We start from the raw sequence: 22,509 nt of genomic DNA on the forward strand, positions 1-22,509 counted from the left end.
GGCTTGCCATTTACATTTGTCCATCCATCAGATACAATGGACACCCCATGCTCAGTCCAAGAATTTGTCATGCTACTCAAAGAATGTGATATTTTTGCTTTTTCATGATCAAGTCCAACGGTTCTAGCCTTGTCATACCCAGGACTCTTGTATCCTTTGGGGGCATCATTTATGGCAGAAACCATATCATGCCAATAAGGTGAGCGAAGAACATTGAATGGTATCCCACATGCATAGATAAACCGGTAAATTTTTGAATCCAAATCATTCCTACACCCTTCGTCAAGGAAATTTGATATGATTCTACGCCTTAGAGAGATGTTTGTTCCTGTGCCTCCATATCCACTGCAATGGGAGGATGTTGAAGTAGTTCTTTGTGCATGTGATTGTGAACTATGTTCAAAGAAACCCTTTTATTTTTTAGATTTGTATTGGGCTTCCTTCTCTTCCCTTATCTATTTGGATTTGTCTGTTGCTGACACATTTACACAAGCTTTGATTCCTATTGGTTTATCTCCATCCCATGGCCTTTTCCCACAGAGGTGTCTTCTGGCACGGGTGTATGAACCTGTGTAAGTGTTGTTGCAAAGGTTGCATGTAAATTTAGTGGTTCCACCCCCTTCCCCTCCTTCAGACCTAGAAACATATTTCCACAATGGAGTTTGGTCTTGTTTATTTTTGGGGCCTCATCATGTCCCAGTGTTACTTGGGAGTGGGAGCAAAAGCGGGGAGCAAGAGTGAAAACGGGAGCGGGAGCGACATTTTCGGAAGCTCATTGAACCATATCACATCAATCATCTAGAAGTGATAATCTTCATCAACCACGTCCACAAGTTAGTAACATACATATTAACAACTGCAACATATTGAGTCTCGTGAATCATGATTCACCAAATTCAATCTTAAAGTTTCAACTTCAAGCTTTCAAAATTGAAAATTCAATATATAACATTTATCATCATTGATCACCAAAGTTGTACTTGTAAGCTAAGTTCAACCATTACAATAAATAATATATAAGTTTCTAACTGTTAACATGAAATGAAATGTTATAAAATGAATAATGAAACGAAATGAAATAACTTTAGTCTTTCATGAAGTGTCATATTCATAATTCACAATCATTACCAATGAGTTATAATTGCCAACTTCAAACTTCAAACTTTCATTGTCATAGTCATATATTGTTTACAAAAAAAATCATTATGATATGAAAGAGTCAAGGACTCAAGACTCAACAGTTATGAAAACTAAACTAGAAAAGACAAGTAAACTGTAAATCTACATGTGGCCCTTGCCACGAGAGCCTCCTGTATGAGCAGGTCGTGGTGGTATTCTAGAACGCACATGCCCTCCACATGAGGGTGTAGATGGAGGTGGCGACAGCAAAGGAACAAGACTCGGAACTCGAGCACTGCTACTAGATGGTGGAGGTGGCATGGCTGCTACAGCTGCTTCATCTTCATCCCTTATAAGTTCATCTTCCAGTTCTTCAAGATGTATAGTGCCATCCTCCAAATTGTCATCCTCTGGGTTGTTGTCCCAAATTTTATATGTTGGATCCTCATAAGCTTGATCACAGTAATGACTCAACAACCTCAAGTTGTAGTGCACATAAACCAAGCTTTCTGCCCGGTTTTCATTGAGTCTGTTTCTTTTCACATTATGTATGAAGTTGTAGGTGCTCCAACACCTCTCTGCAGAAGAAGTATTTACAACCTGTGATAGAACTTTTTTTGCCAATTTTGGCAAAATTCCCTGGCCGCCATATGATTCCCACCATGTGAGAGAATCAAATTGGTCTCTGTCTTCCATTGCATGGAAGGTACCAAACAAACCAGTGCCACTGAAGTATCTACCTATTTCAAGGCGCACAGCTGCACATTCCTCCCTATCAGGTATCAACTTTTCTAATGCATCCAAATATCCTCTAGTTACCTCTGCATCTAAAGGGGGTTTGGTCCTAACCCCACCCCCTGGTGCAGGTTGGCCCAACCAAGGTGTAGAGTAGTATTTTCGCGTAAGGATATACGCTAAGAAATGTAGTGGAAGATTAAGTTTATTCCACCGTACACACACACAATCGTGAATCAGTTTGTACAAGTCGGGATCATTGTTATGAACAATATCTTTTATTTGCCCCAACATGGTATCCATCTGCTCATACACCTCGCCAGTCACTGGTTTATCTGTATCTGCAAATCGAATCATGTGATAAATGGGCTTGATGAATTCAAATACTTGCCTCACACTTGACCAAAACATACCATCAAGAGCGGCCTCCTCGACCAGTGCAAAACCTCGCCTGTCAGTTGCATTTGTAGCCCTTTCCTTTAATACCTGCCAGTGTGGACTTGATACCATGCTAGCCAATGACTCTCTTACCTCCAAAAGGCACCTGAAGGTGAGGTAATAGCTACCAAATCTAGTCCTCGCAATATTCAACAACTCCAATCTTGAGTGACTACGGAAAAGGCCATCGGTATTGCTATGATTTGTAATAAATTTTATCATTTGTTTGCCTTTCTTGTACAAATCACCAATCCATTTGTATTGTTCATTTTTGTTCTTAACAACCTCATGCATCAAAAGATTCAATGTGTGAACCAAACACCCAGACCAAAATATGTTGGGGTATTTATCCTCAATAATTGCTCCCTCTGCCTTACAATTAGGAGCATTATCAGTGATGACTTGGATGACATTGTATGGCCCAATACAGTCACTTGTTTCAAGTAATGCTTCTGCAATGTTGATGTCGGTCTTGAACTTCTCTGAGTAATCATATGCATTTAGAAAGATGGCACCACTAACAGACACAGCAAGAACACTTATCAATGGCTTGCCTTTTACATTTGTCCATCCATCAGATACAATGGACACCCCATGGTCAGTCCAAGAACTTGTCATTCTATTCAAACAATGTGATATTTTTGCTTTTTCATGATCAAGTCCAACGGTTCTTGCCTTGTCATACCCAGGGCTCTTGTATCCTTTAGGGGCATCATTTATGGCAAAAACCATTTCGTGCCAATAAGGTGAGCGAAGAACATTGAATGGTATCCCACATGCATAGAGAAACCTGTAAACTTTTGAATCCACATCATTCCTACACCCCTCATCAAGGAAATCTGATATGGTTCTACGCCTTAAAGCTGGTGACCCTATGCCTCCATATCCACTGCCTTGGGAGGATGCTGAAGGAGTTCTTTGTGATTGTGAGCTTGGTTCAAAGAAACCCCTTGATTTTTTTGATCTGTATTGGGCTTCCTCCTCTTCCCTTATGTATTTGGCTCTATCCGCTACTGACACCGCTGTACAAGTTTTGATTCCTATTTGTTTGTCTCCATCCCATGGCCTTTTCCCGCAGAGGTGTCTTCTAGCACGGGTGTATGAACCTGTGTAATCAGTGTTGCAATGGGGGCAATGAAATTTAGTGGTTCCACCCCCTCTCCCTGTTTCAGCCCTGTTAACATATTTCCACAATGGAGTTTGGTCTTGTTTAGTTTTTTGAGGGTTTCTTTGAACCAAGCTCACAATCACAAAGAACTACTTCAGCATCCTCCTAAGGCAGTGGATATGGAGGCATAGGGTCATCATCTTTAAGGCGTAGAACCATATCAGATTTCCTTGATGAGGGGTGTAGGAATGATGTGGATTCAAAGGTTTACAGGTTTCTCTATGCATGTGGGATACCATTCAATGTTCTTCGCTCACCTTATTGGCACGAAATGGTTTCTCCCATAAATGATGCCCCTAAAGGATACAAGAGCCCTGGGTATGACAAGGCAAGAACCGTTGGCCTTGATCATGAAAAAGCAAAAATATCACATTCTTTGAATAGAATGACAAGTTCTTGGACTGACCATGGGGTGTCCATTGTATCTGATGGATGGACAAATGTAAAAGGCAAGCCATTGATAAGTGTTCTTGCTGTGTCTGTTAGTGGTCCCATCTTTCTAGCTGCACATGATTACTCAGACAAGTTCAAGACCGCCACCAACATTGCAGAAGCATTACTTGAAACAATTGAGCGTATTGGCCCATACAATGTCATCCAAGTCATCACTGATAATGCTCCTAATTGTAAGGCAGCGGGAGCAATTATTGAGGATAAATACCCCAACATATTTTGGTCTGGATGTTTGGTTCACACATTGAACCTTCTGTTGCATGATATTGTCAAGAACAAAAATGAACAATACAAATGGATTGGTGATTTGTACAAGAAAGGCAAACAAATGATAAAATTTATTACAAATCATAGCAATACCCATGGCCTTTTCCGTAGTCACTCGAGATTGGAGTTGTTGAAGATTGCGAAAACCAGATTTGGTAGCTATTACCTCACCTTCAGGCGCCTTTTGAAGGTAAGAGAGGCATTAGCTAGCATGGTATCAAGTCCACATTGGCAGGTATTAAAGGAAAGGGCTACAAATGTAGCTGACATGGCAGGCTTTGAAATGGTGGAGGAGGCCGCTCTTGATGGGCAGTTTTGGACAAGTGTGAGGCAGGTATTGGATTTCACCAAGGCAATTTATCACATGATTCGGTTTGCAGATACAGTCAAACCAGTGATTGGCGAGGTGTATGAGCAAATGGATACCATGTTGGGGGAAATAAAAGACATTGTTCATAATAGAGATCCCAACTTGTACAAACTGATTCATGATTGTGTGTGTGAACGGTGGAATAGGCTTAATCTTCCACTACATTGCTTGGCGTATATCCTTACGCCAAAATACTACTCTACATCTTGGTTGGGCCAACCTGCAGCAGGGGGTGGGGTTAGGACCAAACCCCATTTAGATCCAGAGGTAACTAAAGGATATTTGGAAGCATTAGAAAAGTTGGTACCTGACAGGGAGGAATGTGCAGCTGTGTGCCTTGAAATAGGCAGATACTTCAGTGGCACTGGTTTGTATGGTAACTTCCATGCAATGGACAACAAAGATAGATTTGATACTCTCACATGGTGGGAAACATATGGCGGCCACGAACTTTTGCCAAAATTGGCAAAAAAAGTTCTTTCACAGGTTGTAAATACTTCTTCTGCAGAGAGGTGTTGGAGCACCTACAGCTACATACATAATGTGAAAAGAAACAGACTCAATGAAAACCGAGCAGAAAGCTTGGTTTATGTGCACTACAACTTGAGGTTGTTGAGTCATTACTGTGATCGGGCTTATAAGGATTCCACATATAAAATTTGGGACAATCACCCAGAGGATGACAATTTGGAGGATGGCATTGTACATATTGAAGAACTGGAAGAGGAACTTGTAAGGGATGAAAATGCAGCAGCTGCAGCAGCCACCTCCACCTCCACCATCCAATAGCAGTGCTCGAGGTCCGAGTCTTGTTCCTTTGCTGTCGCCACCTCCATCTACACCCTCATGTGGAGGTTCTAGTTCTGGTCGTCGGTCTGTGCGGGAGACTCCTAGAAGACCACCACGACCTGCTTATACTCCTGGAGACTCTCGTGGCAAGGGCCACATGTAGATTCTGATTTATAGTTTACTTGTCTTTTTTAGTTTCTATTAGACTTTAGTTTTCATAACTATTGAGTTTTGAGTCCTTGACTCTTAACTCTTGACTCTTTCATATCATAATGATATTTTTTGTAAACAATATATCACTGTGACAATGAAAATTTGAAGTTTGAAGTTGGGCCTTGGCAATTATAACTCATTGGTAATGATGTGAATTATGAATATGATGCTTCGTGAAAGACTAAAGTTGTTTCATTTCATTTCATTATTCATGTTTCATTTTATAAATTTATAACATTTCATATCATGTTAACAGTTAGAAGTTAGGATTTAGAAATATCTTCGAATCTTAGATATTACTTCTTGTAATGGTTAAACTTAGCTTACAAGTACAACTTTGGTGATCAATGATGATAAATGTTATTGAATTTTCAATTTTGAAAGCTTGAAGTTGAAACTTTAAGATTGAATTTGATGAATCATGATTCATGAGACTCAATATGTTGCAGTTGTAATATGTATTTTACTAACTTGTGGACATGGTTGATGACGATTATAATTTCTAGATGATTGATGTGATATGGTTCAATGATCAATCTATATTTTTTTATGTTTTTTATGTCTAATTCATCATTCTACATGTTTTTGTTGACATATATGTATCAAAAATTAAAAAATATAAAAATATATATATATTTTTTAAAAAATCGCTCCCGGATTCGCTCCCAAACCAGGAGCTTCTGAAAATGGTCACTCCCGCGCCCGTTTTCGCTCCCGCTCCTCGCTCCCGCGCCCGTTTTCGCTCCCGCTCCCAAGCAACATTGATTGTGCCTATAAGCAAGTCCTTTGGTTCACCAATCAAGAGAAAATTGAATCTTTGTAAAAGTGGTTCTTCTTTTGACAGTGACGTTCATCTCTCTCTTTTAATAGGATAAACACAATTTCCACATCTAGCTTTGTTGAAAAGAATGGTATTGCTGTTGAATCAGATCAGAAGAACTTGGAAGTAACAAGAGTTAACCCTGGGCCCTGAACCAATGACGCTGACAAAAAATCTCAGATAAAAATGGCCCTTAACCTACAATGCTAACAAAAAATCTCAATACAATCGGTCCACTGTAATGGACAACTCAAGGGCAACCAAGGTGATCTAAGATATTCATCGACTGGGGACTCGAAGCCATTGAATAGAATATATGCCCACAACAAAGGAGAGCATATGAACTCGACAAGTGGTCCAACTCCACTGGAATTGAGCTAGCATTGAATGGATGAAACCACTCAATAAATATGTTCATGCTGCTTCATACGGGCTCCAAATAGAATTATCATCCTTCCGTGGAGCAATTCCATTGCCAATACAGCATGCACTAGCTATGTGGATTCAACAACTGCAGATTGGCCTATATTATTAGTACCTCTAGATTGTGATGTTTGTATACTTAAACGCCGGACCTCAATTGCTAAGAATCGCTTAAAAAATTCATAAGATGCAAAGAACAATGCCCCTTGTGAAATATATATCACCAATCTTAGAAGTAACCCTCTGAAAAAAAGGTTTACATATATTTTATTAGTAAGATCTTCACGGTAGCAAATTAAGAGAAATAATAAGCCGATGTTTTATTCAGAAGTAATAATGGCAAAAATGAAGTAGATTGGTGACATGAAATGATTTGGCTGTTCCTCACAAGCTCCAATCCACACCATTCAAATACAAGAAAAAGTCATTAACTGGAATCGATATAATGCTATCACTCACCGATAAAGGCCTCCTAAACCTTCATGTGTAGCAATATGCTGAAAAGCTTGAAAAACACCCTTGTAGTATGTGGGTGAACGTAGAATCTGCACATATTATTAAATCTTTACACACATGAGGATCACAAAATGGGCACGATGACATAAGAAAACAATATGACCTATATTATTTCATGAGTAACTAACCATTAATAAAAGACCGTGACTTCAAGAAAAGAATAGCCAACAACATGGGCCCATTAATGTCAAAACATAATCTAACAAATATATCATCATGGAATTATATGACATGATCCTTCATAATTGCCATGCACATTGCAACTATAAATATTTAAATTATAATATATATGCTTGGATTGGGCAAGAGAAGTTTACAGATATTAATAGCATGTTACTGTTAACTTTTCAATTCATATTTAATAAAGAACATTATTGATCCAGGTGGCTGTTGGTGGCCACCCACCTATCCCACTTTGACCCCCACAATTGTCTCTTTCAGCTTTTCAGTTTCCTTAATTGTAGCACAGTTTACTATTTTTAGCAGTTTTTAGGGTCCTGAACTTCCGGAACCGTTTAGAGGCCCTAAACGACGTTTTTTGGGAAAACTAGGAGCAACATGGGGCAATGTACCGATGTTGCCCTTCCCAAAGTTGTAGTTCTCGAATAAATCTTTCTAACGAGATATTGTACGCGTCAAACAAAGATCGGGTGCCAAAGTTACGACCCCGGGAAGTTGATGCACCAACTTACCCAAAATGGGGCCCACAATTTGGCGTTTCATCTTCTAGGGTTAGGTTTTGGGATGTTAAGGGTTTTCCATGTTTCTCAACAATAAATAGGTCTTCGAACCTCATTGTAATACAATTAAGAGGCATGTAGCCGCCACATCTCTTCTCAAAGATAAGCTACCATCGCCCTAGCTGGTTTATTTCCATTTCTGCTTGTAAGCATATTTCAGTATTTTACATTAATGAAATGAAGTATTATTTCTGCTGCATATCTATATTTATGATTATCTATGTATTTTTTGTGTTCCTGTTTAAATCCGGATCAATTATACGCTTTAAGGACACAACATACATGACTTCAATTCTTTTAACAAACTAGGGAGCAAATCAGGTGAACATCAATAACATATACATATATGCACACAATGCATGCACATGCAATTGCATACATAAACACTCACACACACCTAATATATAAGATGAATTGATCATTTACAAATATACCAAATTTAATGCAACCTTGAATATGGAGATAAGTAAATGTTGAAGGGCAACCTTGGTCCAAATGAAGAAATTTCAACCCCCACTCCAGTTATCAGTTTTCTTACGACTACATGCATTTAGTTTTAAATCCAAGCATGATAAAAATTCTAAAATCTGGAAATGACAATATTTTTCTGAAAACACAAATTTAGTGATTTCACAACTGCTAAAATTGTAGAAATAAAACACAGTGAAATTATGACAGCCATACACAGAAAATAACACAATGATTTTTGGTCAATGTGACCCTAGAAAAACCCCCTACAACTCTTGGGGAAAACCAGTTTGAGAGTTCTTTTTTATTTCTGAAAATGTTTTTTACAGAAAAACTGAAATACATAGTATAAATTCTTCCAGTAGCCACAAATTACAACTTATCTCAATTTCGTGCTTGAACTCTGCCTCGAAAATCGTGCCAATAAGCGAACAACCTAAACATAAATTTTTCTAGCAATAAAATAACATTAAATGTTGTATGGCCAACCTCGAAAAATATGCCCAAAACTTGTACAGACTGTCCGAATTTCAGCAGTACAGTTGCCTCGAAATTCGTGCCCAAATCTGCCTCGAAATTTGTGCCCTTATTGTTGTCCCTCTTCCTCAATTTCTGTGTTATCCCTCTTCCTCGATTTTTGTGCCTTTCTCCTGCTATACGGCTTTGCCTTGGGATGCATGCTAATAAATGTTGCTTCCCAAATTTGCTGAAATGTCTTCTTGCTACTCTCTTTCACTTCCTCACTGCTCAAAAATTTTCTCCTTGCTCTCTCTTCTTTTTCTCTCAAATGCTCATGAAAGAATGAAATGATCGTTTCCTCTTCTCTTCTCCTTTTATTCTCTAAATGACCTTTTGGGTTACCCTAAGATCTAATGGTTGAGATTCATTTAGATCTAGGGATGAGAATAAATATGCATTTAGTTCTCACTTTCTATTTTTTAACCCACCCATTTAAATAAAAACACACTTAGCCTTTTATTTCCATAGTCACTTTTTTCACTTTCTAATTCTTCATTGACTTTAAACAAGTCACCCTTAAATTAGAATGTAACTTTACCACTTATAAAGTCACTTTTAAATTAGAATGTAACTTCACCACTTATAAAGTCACTTTTAAGTTAAATTGACTTTACCACTTATAAAGTCACTTTAGGAGAAAAGTAAAAAATAAATTTGGACACTTTTCCCTAGGCCAAAGATCAAAGCCTTAGGGAACCACTTGTCCTTTGGTACCCAAATTTTAAAACCAAAGAAATAGAGTCTGTTTTCTATTCAATTTGGAAAAAGGTCGTTCAATAGTTCAATGGCCCCCTAATCCAATGTAAGCATAGATCAAGTTGAAAATATTTGTTCACATCTATATATAACTTAATTTACCAAGCTTCCCCCACTTTGAAAGAGTGTGTCACTGTTTGTGAAATCCTTTTTTTCAACCTCATATGTACATGAAGAGTGAAACAAAATAGAATAATCTACAAGAGTCACTACTTCATTTTAATATCTCCAACATATCTACAAATACAAATGAAAATGATCAACAAGGGTAGAACATGGATGTGTATTCCAAGGGCCAACTAGTAAGAGGTTTGGGCAAAGAGAAGCAGGCTCCAGGAGCTTGTAATAGGCTTCATGCAGCAAGAAACTCTGTGATGGCTTGTAACGGACTTCAGGCCGCCTAAAATGGGCTTGGACAATGAAAAACCGGGGTTTGGGTGGGCTATAAGAGACCTCAGGTAGAATGAAACAACTCACAATGACAGCTATTAGCATGGCCCCACTAAAAAAATTAATGTTGGAGCTTGGTGAAAAATATGATAGACACAATTTCAACACATGCAAGCAAGAAATGATTGCCAGCCTCCAGTATAGCCACCTGTTGAAAGTGGTCATTGGGAAAGCTTGCATATAATCTTGTTAAAATTGGCAACTAGGGCCAAACTCCATGTGGGTCATCTTATTAATGACAACTGATATTTTTCTTGGACTCCTCTCATCGAGAGGTGTAGGATTGATCTAAAGATCATCCGATTCCGATAAGTATTCATGGAGATATGATTTTATTTGTGTTATGGGACAATTCGTCAAGGTCGGCCAGCAACTAATCTGCCCCCTCTTGTGCTCCACGTTTTACTATAAAAGGAGGAGGTCTTCAAGTCATTTACACACTCACTTCTCCTAAGATCTCTCTCCACTCGTTTGGGTTTAGTGGCTAGAGAGGTCAAGAGGGAGAAGCCCTAGACGCAGTGAAGAAAGGGTTCTATGTGCCCTAGACGCAGTTGAAGAACGCAGCCCTAGCCGCAGTCAAAGGAAGCTCAAATACGCAGCCAAAAGGAGCCCTAACAGCTGTCTAAAGGAGGCCCTAATATGCAGCCAAAAGGAGCCCTAACAGCTGTCTAAAGGAGGCCCTAATATACAGCAAAGAAGGATACCTATACGCAGCCAAGTGCAGGCCCTAATCCGCAGATCTAAGGAGCCCTACACACAGCCACATGGAGGCCCTAATCTGCAGCAAAGAAGGGAGATATACCCACTGTTTAGGGGAACTTCTACACGCAGCAAAGCAGCCCAAATCCGCAGACATGAGGAAGCCTTAAAGGAGCCTTAGCTGCATATACAAGGAAGGGTTAAACGTGCCCTAGATGCAGTCTATACATGGCTGAACGCAGGCCTAAACACAGTCACCTTAACACTATTCTAGGCCGCATTTGTGGAGGATTTCATGTGCCCTTAGACTGCTGGGAGAAGGGATCTGAATGGTTCCTTATATGCAGTCTCATGACTGCCCTAGCCACAGTGAAAGAGAAAGTTACAGCAGTTCATTAGTGGGACGATTTGGGAGGTCTACTATATCAAGGAGGACTGTTATGATGCAGCGTGGAGGGCAGCAACTCATTGGAGGACAACCACAGTCATTAAGAGCAATTCTGAGCCAGCTTAGATGGGTTGTTAAGGACTGTGGTCAGTACCCTAATCAATCCCTGAATTGCAGCATTACAGCATGTTCAAGAGTTGACATTTCTATAGACTAAATTTTGTTGCATTCGTAATGATTGGACACTATCTGTGATACGTTTGTTGCTACATGCTAGGCCGCAGGCCATAACACCATAGCAAGAGTTGTTATGGGCAGTGTATCATGGTCTGCAGCACAAGTGTATCAAGGTGCAGCCTAAGTGTATCAAGATGCAACACAAGGGGATGCAGCATGATGATATGGTGCAGCAGCATGATGTGTGCAACATGAAGATGAAGATCAGTGAGATGGGTACAACATGATGAGGTACAGCTCAACAGTGATGCAGCATGGTGCAGCACCGTGATAGGGTGATGGAATCACATGAGTCCATATCAGTTACCTCATGAGACATCTTCTTAGAGAAGATCTATGTTCTTATCTTGTCAAGTCAAAGTGTTGACTTCTGATGTATATGTACTATCTCTCTCTCTCTCTGCTGAACTATTGAAGAACATATAAGAAGAATTGATCAAGGGTTTCCCCAAATAGGGGTTTGTGCTGGCTAGCGCCACATCTTGTGTCCTCTTGTCTTGGCTTGTCTTCTGCAATTTATGTTTATGTTCTATTTGCAGTTTACTTTAATGTTGATGTGATTGCTAATCTGGAAGAGATATTGAGCTAACTGTGAAAATTGAAATAAATTGCTCTAAGCATAGAACATATCTAAAATTAACAAATCTGGATGTGAATGAATCAGTGTTATCAGGACCGGGCTGAACCAGTCTGAACTCACTGGTCTGACTTGAAAATGGTTCGGTAAAGCCACGTAGAACGCAGCAAGTGGGCCTATTTTGCTTATTTTATTTTTAACTTTTGCCTTAGCCGGGCACTAGCCCACAATAAGTGCCTAATATTGAAGCCTATGGCCCTACTATTACTATGCAATTCATGGTAATGTTAAATTCTTAAAGTAAAAGTGACATCCTTTTACTTAAATTTTTAACATTGCTACGAAATGACTCAAGATGTTTGAGAGTGGTTCCAACCTCATTGGATTTCTTATGGAGAAAAAAGAATTTTAAATCACACTCAAAATCCAGCAGACATAACAGATTTTTAGGATTTCATGATCAGGAGAATCGCAATGTTTCCTTTGGATTTTGTCATGTATGAGGGTATCAAACTAGCATTTAATCAAGAGTACCAATCCTTTTATGTACCTTGATGTTAGTGGCATTGATTGTTGAACTCCTCTATCATGATCTTACTAAAAATGTACCCATCACTCAAACAAAATATTGAATTGACAGGCTAGGCATTACTCATCTTATTTTATTGCTTAGAGGGTGATAATGATGACGAAGATCCCAATATAGGCAGATATTTTGATGATATGTAGGTATTTGTTGTAGCACAATTTTTTTTGGATGCTAGAGGCCATCTAGGTCTTGTTTTTTGATATATTTTCGTTTCAAAAATGGATTGCTCTTGGTGTTATTTTGGTCATGTGCACTCTTACATGCTCTATAAATGAGAACTTTTTCTTATCATGTATAATGGTTTGGATTCATATGTATGCACATGAATATATGTGGTTTTCTTTAAAATTAGAATATTTTGCGTTTTTGGATAACCGTTTTTTTGGTCCGGTGTTTTTACCAGTTCTGGTCCAGTTCTGACCGGTTCCTAATCCAAGGGGTCTACCGCTTCGATGACCAGTCTGGTTTTGATAACATTGGAATGAATATAAAGTACCAGGAAACAGAGTACTCATGGACCAAGATGACTACAACCATGAAAATTGCTAAGTGATCATGTTGATAAAGATGTCAATAACCACTGAGATGCCCCAGCCTCCTATAAACACAAGATGTGAAGGCTGCATCCACTATATAGATGCAACCGCGGGAAATGGATGAAACTTCAGAGTATGATAGAGCCTGTTTAATGAAAAATATGTCATTTTCAACGGATATGGAGGAAGAGTTTTAGGGTTTTAAGATGAGCCCATAGTAACCAAGTGGAAAGGTGGTGTTCAAAATCACCTTCAAACAACGCAGCACGTCTTTGTAAGAAGATCACAAACAGAATGATTCATTGGGTGAATGCAATGAGTCTATTATGTACATGATACGAGGCTAGAACCTCACCGATAAATAGGTTTACAGGTTATTCCTAAGACCCCAAAGTGTGGGACTACAATAACTACTAAACTGGTTCACCATAAATGACGCAGTCCCAAAGGTCCAATAATTTAATAAACTCCTAAAGTTGGGTTTACATTAAATATTTTCACATCTTCATTTCAACAAAACTTTGAAGATCAATGGAGGTGGCATTAACTCAATACTACCCTTTAAAGACAACATCCTGCAGAGAACCTTATCACTGCAACTTGTCTTATAAACTCTCTAGATATATCATATATCCTTTCATTCACCCCTTAACGCTAGGAACACTAACAACCAAAATACATGACCATGAATAGATACAACAAAACAATTACCTCCACAACATCTCCACCCATTCCTCTTCGGAATGTAGTGAAGCAATCTCATTCAGTATGGCTTACAAAAGAGACTTCTTTAGAACTCGAACCTACCATATATCTCCACACACAAAGCTAGAAGAATAAGAGCCTATGCACAAATGGTCGCAATAGGCTGTCCAAATAGCATTGTCAAGAATAGTACAAAACCATACATCTCCACACATAGAGGTGGAGCAACAAGAGCTAACGCACAAATGGGCAGAATATGTTTCCCATGCCCCAAATAGCATTGTCAAGAATAGTACAAAACCAAAAACAAAACAATATTAACTTTCATAATTTCATTGCTCAAAAAGGCCTTTCGATTTCCCAATGTGTATCAAAAAGCAGTCTTCGTTCCATCATTTATCTTAGCAATCACTACTCTTTCACATACTTCATCTTCCCCTCACTATTACATCATCAAACAACTCTATTGATTTCTTTCAACCAGTTGAAACCATCAGTGGGTTCCCAAAAACATTAATTCGTGTTTATACATCCAACAAGTTCAAAAACAAAGGGGAGTTAATTTACAATCTTTTGTTGAAGACAAAAGGCATTGGGGACCCATTGGATGAGAGCTGATTGAAGAAGAAATGGTCACCATAACTCAAAGTCTGCCCCTATGTTCGGTAAAATCTTAATATCCTTTCTAAACTACTAACACGACATTTGAGAAGTTAAATATTGAGGTGTTTTCGCAGTGCATTATATTAGATATCATTTTTTGGGGATTCAACTGTGTTAAGTAAATCATTCATCTATGACCATTTCCATAAGAGGTAGTCGTAACTGAATAATTTCTCATGATTTTTTAATAGTCCACTTAGCACTCATTGCATTGGGTGATGCTCACAGGGGTGAAGAAGTGGCATTGAAACTAGTGAAATGAATCACATAGCGTCAATCATCACTTTTGGGGCTTGCACCCGGTAACCACGACTTCCCTGGAGGTCACCTGTCACGCCCCTACACCTGCGGTAGTCTTCCAACCGCTTGTAGCAAGGTGCGGCACCACCGACGCTTTCTTTTCACCAATACTAACATTCGTGGACTACGCCTACTTTCACATTAACATACTTACCTTGTGTTTCGCAACTAAGTAAAAGCAATTATCCTTTATACTTAATGAAGCCCATACTCATTCATTATCGTCATGTAATTAACCAAGAACATCAACAATTGCAACAAGTATAAAGGGGAGGGGCAACTCCCCGTAATGTGAGTCTGCCCGACAATTTTATTAAGAATATCAGATTACAATACAAGTGTGTCTTGGCTGAACCAAGTCTCACACTTAACCGAATAATACAAAGATAAGCAACCTGCTTTTACAATCATGTGCACCCTTGCACAAAGAGAAGTGCTCACCCGAGCCACTTATTCCTCTCTACCAAGTCCTGCACAAATCTGCATACAAACCGAACCCCGGCACACTTGCCTACACCTCAACCGGCACAAGAATACACCAAAACTGCACCTTGATAGAGCGCATGAGATATGCGTTGTTCCTATCTTCCTCTTGCGCAGATTTTACCCCTCCTTATGCGTAGAAGTCATGAGAGTTCGATGTTCAAATGAGCTCTCAAGCTCACATGTATATAGCCTTCTTAACGTGGGTTTACATGGGGTGTGCAACCCCATGGCCGACCCCACAACCACTCATAACACGCCCATGTGTCTTCATTACAAGTCGGCTGCATACATTCTAATCATCGCATATATATATGCTCACGTCCAACACTTAGTCGCATAAGTGTTCATGTTATCGTCGCATCGTCGTGCAAGGTTTCGTCGCATTTCTGCCCGTCCGCGCGCCCGCCCGCGCCCTCGTGCACAAGAACTCGCCGTCGCCCGTCGCACCGCAACTCGAAGGCCTTACATCCTCCTCCACCTGAAATCGTTGTCGTCCTCGACAACATATCATCCCGGTAGCCATCCACCAAAATCATCATCATCCATGATGTTGACTTCTCCACACAAAGCAAACATCCTTGCAACATATGTAGAGCCTCATCTCCATCATGCCTCGACTTAGTGACCAACTGCCACCAAGCTCACCATACCAAGGTATGCTCTCCATCAGATGTCATCTCGATCCATGATTACTGACCTCATGTCACAATCTCCATTGCAACATCTCGTGTGGTCCTCATCATGTGTCCCCATATGAACCTCTGTCATGATACTCCAACATAATGCCAACACATCCCTGTACACTTCCAGACCTCATGTCTGAACTAGTCGGGTGATCAGTCCAACCATACGCTCAAACCATGAGAGTGAACATCCTCATGCCACCATTAGTTGTTTCTCAAAACATCCCGCCACATCCTTGACTCATCAAGAATCCATCTCCATAATCCATGCTCAGGTCCATGGAACTCTATCCACCTCATCTGCAACATGTTGTCCATGATGTTTGGTGTCAATGTGCTACATGAAATCAACCACATCTATCCAACATCATCATGTGTGTGTGTGTGTCTCCTCCATATGAAGAGATCATCCCCTCAAACCGACTCTCGATGTGCCACATCTAGGTCCATGAAGCAATCTCCATCATATCTACAATGTGTCATCCCTCAAGTCATCCATAGAAACAAGTATGCACTTGTCTCACCTGTCCATGTGCTGCTCAATCAGCTCCCATATGCCAAAAGTGGTTGAGTCTCGGCTCAACCCATGCCCAAGTACAGCCACCAAGGCATCACCATCATCGTAACTCCATCACTCCAAAGTGTCTCATATCGATCCTCTACATCAAGTCACTCTTTCAAGCCATGCCCATACATGTACTTTGAAAGTATGCATCCCATACTGCATCAAATTCTCCTGACCTCAGCTCCTTAATGCATCAAATCCTCTAAGTCCACCATATATGAAGTCCCTAAAACTCACAACAATCTCATGTCATCATGAGCTCCATAATTAGCTCACAAATCCAACCAAGTCCATGGCCTTGTTGTACAAGAGTGCACAACCTCTCCATCGACTCATAAGTAGTAAGTCTCCATGTCACACCGGCAAATCTACCTGCACAACATCTCTTCCTTGGCACTCCTCATTGGATGTCCATGACACCTCTACAAGTGCTCCCACACAATGTCCCTGCAAAAGACTGCCCTGCTCCATGCCTCCAACCTGATGTCCATGACTAAGTTGCCCATGTAGTCCAACCAAGTAGACCCATTACAACAATCGGTCATCCTCATCCAAGTCTTCAATCTTCGGTTTAGTGAACTCGGTCACCCAACCATCTCATCATCATCCTCATCATGAGTCCCTTCCATCATAGCTCCTCCACTTGAAGGTACCACCAAGACTATCTCTTGGTCTCGGCCATGAGAGGTCCACCGAAACATCACAAATGTGTGCCCTCCTCAACCTGTCCATGAGTCATGCTGGGCACTTAGCCAATTCTCCATGTGGCTAAAGCATGACCCAATCCTCCACAACGATCATCATGTTCCTCCCTTGTCAAGGGCCTTTGCACCTTCTACCATAAGGTCACAAACAACCCCAACAAGTCCTGCAACAATCGACAATCCTTGCTTCTCCATACAAGGTCCCATGGCAAGATCCTCCATGGCAAGATCCTCCATAGCATAGGCAAACTAGCTTTGCCTCTCCCTGCATATGGTCCATCCACCAAATGCCCAAATGAAACACAAGTATCAATACTTACTTCATCATCATGAGGTTCCTCCATGTGAGTGACCTCATCCATCCATGTCGGCAACTGCACGATCCTGGTCCAACTCGATCATTCTCAAGTTCATCCTCCATCATGATCATGTCTGCAACACCTTCAATCATCACGGCTTCTTCTTCCTTGTCGGCACAATCTGCAACTTCATCTTGCTCCATTGTCCAACCAAGTTGAAGAAGCTCTTCTTCCACATTCTTTTCCAAGACTTCAAGTTCCTTTCGGATCCGGGGCTTCTCTTCCTTCAACCTCTTCAACCTGTATAAGGTAAGCAAGAGCTCCCTTTCACCTTCTCCCAAACCTGCCATGCCTTATACCTCGTCTTCCCCGGTCCGCACTACGTTACGAGCAACCCTGCTCACCAGCTCCAACCGAGCTCTGATACCAACTGTCACGCCCCTACACCTGCGGTAGTATTCCAACCGTTTGTAGCAAGGTGCGGCACCACCGAACGCTTTCTTTTCACCAATACTAACATTCGTGGACTACGCCTACTTTCACATTAACATACTTAGCTTGTGTTTCGCAACTAAGTAAAAGCAATTATCCTTTATACTTAATGAAGCCCATACTCATTCATTATCGTCATGCAATTAACCAAGAACATCAACAATTGCAACAAGTATAAAGGGGAGGGGCAACTCCCCGTAATGTGAGTCTGCCCGACAATTTTATTAAGAATATCAGATTACAATACAAGTGTGTCTTGGCCGAACCAAGTCTCACACTTAACCGAATAATACAAAGATAAGCAACCTGCTTTTACAATCATGTGCACCCTTGCACAAAGAGAAGTGCTCACCCAAGCCACTTATTCCTCTCTACCAAGTCCTGCACAAATCTGCATACAAACCGAACCCCGGCACACTTGCCTACACCTCAACCGGCACAAGAATACACCAAAACTGCACCTTGATAGAGCGCATGAGATATGCGCTGTTCCTATCTTCCTCTTGCGCAGATTTTACCCCTCCTTATGCGTAGAAGTCATGAGAGTTCGATGTTCAAATGAGCTCTCAAGCTCACATGTATATAGCCTTCTTAACGTGGGTTTACATGGGGTGTGCAGCCCCATGGCCGACCCCACAACCACTCATAACACGCCCATGTGTCTTCATTACAAGTCGGCTGCATACATTCTAATCATCGCATATATATATGCTCACGTCCAACACTTAGTCGCATAAGTGTTCATGTTATCGTCGCATCGTCGTGCAAGGTTTCGTCGCATTTCTGCCCGTCCGCGCGCCCGCCCGCGCCCTCGTGCACAAGAACTCGCTGTCGCCCGTCGCACCGCAACTCGAAGGCCTTACATCACCCATCCCAGATCGCCTCTGGCTCAAGCGTGCTTAACTGTGGAGTTTTCTCCACATTCAAGCCCACTTAGCTTGCTACCCAATTTGCAAAACCTTAGCAAGTATTGTGCCTCATGAACCATTCAAGTAGAGTTCCCTTCACTCTTTTGAAGTAAGTATTGAGGGGTTTTCGCGGTGCATTATATTAGATATCATTTTTTTGGGATTCAACTGCGTTAAGTAAGTCATTCATCTATGACCATTTCCATGAGAATTAGTCGTAACTAATTAATTTCTCATGATTTTTTGAATAGTCCTCTAGATTTGAGAAGTTGTCAAATCACCTATTGCAGAAAGAAGTTGGAAGAAAAGGTTTGAGAGCAGAAGTAACATCTCTAAAACTGCTCTTGCTGCAAATTTAAAAGGCAAGACAACACAAAGAGGGCAAAACAGCGATGAAAGACCCATGCAACTTCAAATTTAAGTAAACATAAGAGATAAACTAGTCAAAATTTTGTCATTTGTTGAAGTTGAAAGATGTTGGATTCGTTGTTAACCATTGGTTGAGCGGCACCTGAATAAGAGATGGTGGTGATGAACCTCAAAACTCTGCCCCCTTCCTCTGAAAATTTGTGGAAACCGTGAATATCACTTCTGAAATTACTGACACAACATTTGAGATGTTTTAAAGTCAGTGGTTGCAGCAAGAAAGGTGGAATAAACAACTTTGGAGCAGCAGTAACACCTCCAAATTATTTTGTTGCAAAAGACAAAGGCAAGAAAAGGCCAAGAGGAGGGTTGACGAGTAGTGGGAGGCATCTACAACTTCATATTTGAGTAAAATTAAGAGAAAAACTCAATCTAAAAACTTACATTTATGGAAAGTAGGTAATCTAAAGGCTAAATGTAAGAAAAGACAAAACAGACAAAACAATGGGAACAGAGTATGCTAACTAAAAAGCAAGTGACATTGTTAAAAAAGCGGATAAAGACGAAAGAAAAAATGTATGGCTTTGTTGCTTCTCAAGGTTGAGGTAAATCTCCAACATGGTATCTTGATTTATAAGTTTATTAATATCCAAAAAATGACCAAAAGTATGTCAATGGGACTCCTCAAGACAAATCCAGTTCAGATTCGATCATTTTGGGTGATGATAGAGCTCCATTTGTGGAGGGAACAAACAATGCACAGCTTTAGTCAGTAGGCAGAACATTCCTATTTATGAATGTACTTTATATTTCATGCCTAATGAAGAATTTTCATTTAGTGAAAGAAATAACCGGCCAAGGTAAACAGTTGGATTGATCTTTCAGGCAGATAATTGCTTTGTTATGGCGAAGATTCAAGACAAAAAATGCACTTGCTTTTGGAGGAAAGGAACATGGTGTTTACACGTTTGTGATAAGGGATGCGAGAAAAGCACATAACTTGGACAAGAAATGAGAGTAGAAGCAATAACAACATCAGCCCATTGTGGCACAAACCACAGGTATGGGCATGTCAATTTTCACTATATTCCCTATCTTGAAAAATTCAAAATGGTACTTGGGTTGCGACTTGCGAGATATACGAGAAGGGAGGGAAGTAGTATGTGAAGCATGCGTAGCATGAAATGACAAAAAGCAACCTTCGAAACTGAAAATTCATGAACAGACAAAGGAGGGATGGATTTGGTACATTGCAACAACTCATGCAAACACCCACATCATCCATAGCAAGGTATTTTCTAGCATTTGTAGTTTCTCTAGAAAGGTGTGGGTCTATTTTCTAAAGAAGTAATCTGAGGCTTTTTCGAAGTTTGAGGCAGCACTAGAAAAAGGATCAGGTAGATGTATGAAAGCCCTCCAGTCAAAAGATGAAGAGGAATTCCCCTCGACTAAGCCTGTCGAGTTCTTCAAGAAGACAGGAATTCAAGGACAATTTCCTGCACCTTATCCACCTCAACAAATTGGGGTCGTGGAAAGGAAAAATGAGACAATTGTTGAAATGGCAAGGTCCATGTCACAAGGTAGGGTTGTACCAAACAAGAACTAGGGAGAAGTAGTAAACAGTGTTGTTTATCTGCTCAATAGGATCCCTATAAAGGTTGTTGAAAACATCACACTAGAGGAGGCAAGGTCAGGTAGAAGACCCAAGGTTAGTCACATAAAAGTTTTCGGTTGTATTGCATGCGTTTACTCAAACTAAAAAGAGAACCAAAAAGATCCAAAATGTAGAAAAATGATGCTTATTGGATGTGCAACGAACAATCTAAAGCATAGAGATTGTTGGATATCATTACCAAGAAGGGAGTTATCAGTGGGGATGTAATCTTCAATGAGAGTCTTGGTACATTTCAGTTCAAAATCAACAATGAAATTTAATTATGTTGGTTACATGGACACTGAAAAGTAAGTCAAGATGCATGGCACAAATTTCTACCAAGAACTCATCAATGAAAAAATGTGCACGTTGAACATGGTGATTTGAGCACACTGATAGCATCAGTGAAATTGAAAATACTAAATAGTGCTGACGCTGATTTGGAGGAAAACGGTAAAAACACAGACCTAAATTTTACTATATAATTATAGATGTGAAGGATGATGAGCTTCCAACGTAGTACTAGCCTTTTTCTCCCTCTAAAAAAACATATTTATATTTCGAGATGAAATTAAAATGCCTTCATAATAGACTCAGCATTTCTCTGCTTTCCTAGATCTTCAAAAGAGGGATCCTTGATCATAATTGAATAATTCTTTCACCCATGACATCCATCACTAAAGGATCAGCTTTATTTGGCTTTACATAGTCAAAAGCAAAATATCTCTTAGCAAAGTCTGTAGTATGTACTCCATCACACTAAGGCCTTAAACCTACTTAATTAAAACAAGCAGAAATCGACTTGATAGCAATAACATATTAAGCTTCAAAGTTAGAATAGGATTTTAACGAGAACACAGTCACATTTCTTGTTTCTTCTTCAATCTCCTGCAAGAGGTATCCATTAATGTAGTACGAGCCTAAACATATAAATTTTGCATTAATGGTTGTTGTTCATAACTCTTTTCAGCCGCAAACTTATGATGAAACAAAATAACACAATTAGTGGGAAATGTCCATTAACACCAAATATGATTCATTCATGCAAAACAACATTTAGGTGCTGTAAGAGGTGTCTCCTATTACGATAACACAAACACAAAGAAAACCAAAATTGCATTGATTAATGAGAAAGTGAAAGCTTCCTTATAAAAGGTTACAAGTTGAGTCAAATCCACTACGTGAATGTGGGATAGAGTGAGAAACACATTAAAGTGAAATAAAGCATAAAATAACCTACAATCAAAGTGACTTTATTTCTTAGTTTTCTTACCACTAGAATATTTTGACTTTGAATTTCCAAATTGCATAGCTATTGCCATCAAGCTTGTGCACATCCAATGATATGATAGTCCTTGACTAGCTGTTTCATAAATATCCTTTTCCCAATAAAACCCTAAGGAAAAAATACCTT

The 22,509-nt window shown here is 39.9% G+C and overlaps 2 protein-coding genes across 3 annotated transcripts in view; one reads left to right on the plus strand and one right to left on the minus strand.

The window, feature by feature from the left end:
* Nucleotides 1-22,509, plus strand: part of LOC149148080 (uncharacterized) — a 170,793-nt gene that overhangs the window by 33,244 nt on the left and 115,040 nt on the right. The gene's annotated exons all lie outside the window — the stretch shown is intronic.
* LOC149148081 (protein MITOFERRINLIKE 1, chloroplastic-like) overlaps nt 1-22,509 on the minus strand; it is a 101,090-nt gene that overhangs the window by 29,896 nt on the left and 48,685 nt on the right. The window contains exon 5 of the mRNA XM_089439674.1: nt 7,255-7,340. Within this exon, the coding sequence (XP_089295800.1) occupies nt 7,255-7,340 (86 nt within the window). The remainder of the gene's footprint in view (nt 1-7,254; nt 7,341-22,509) is intronic.

This window comes from Pinus tabuliformis, chromosome 9, assembly GCF_031772625.1.
Source record: "Pinus tabuliformis cultivar Carrire ecotype Pingquan chromosome 9, CPIR1, whole genome shotgun sequence".
Taxonomy (NCBI): domain Eukaryota; kingdom Viridiplantae; phylum Streptophyta; class Pinopsida; order Pinales; family Pinaceae; genus Pinus; species Pinus tabuliformis.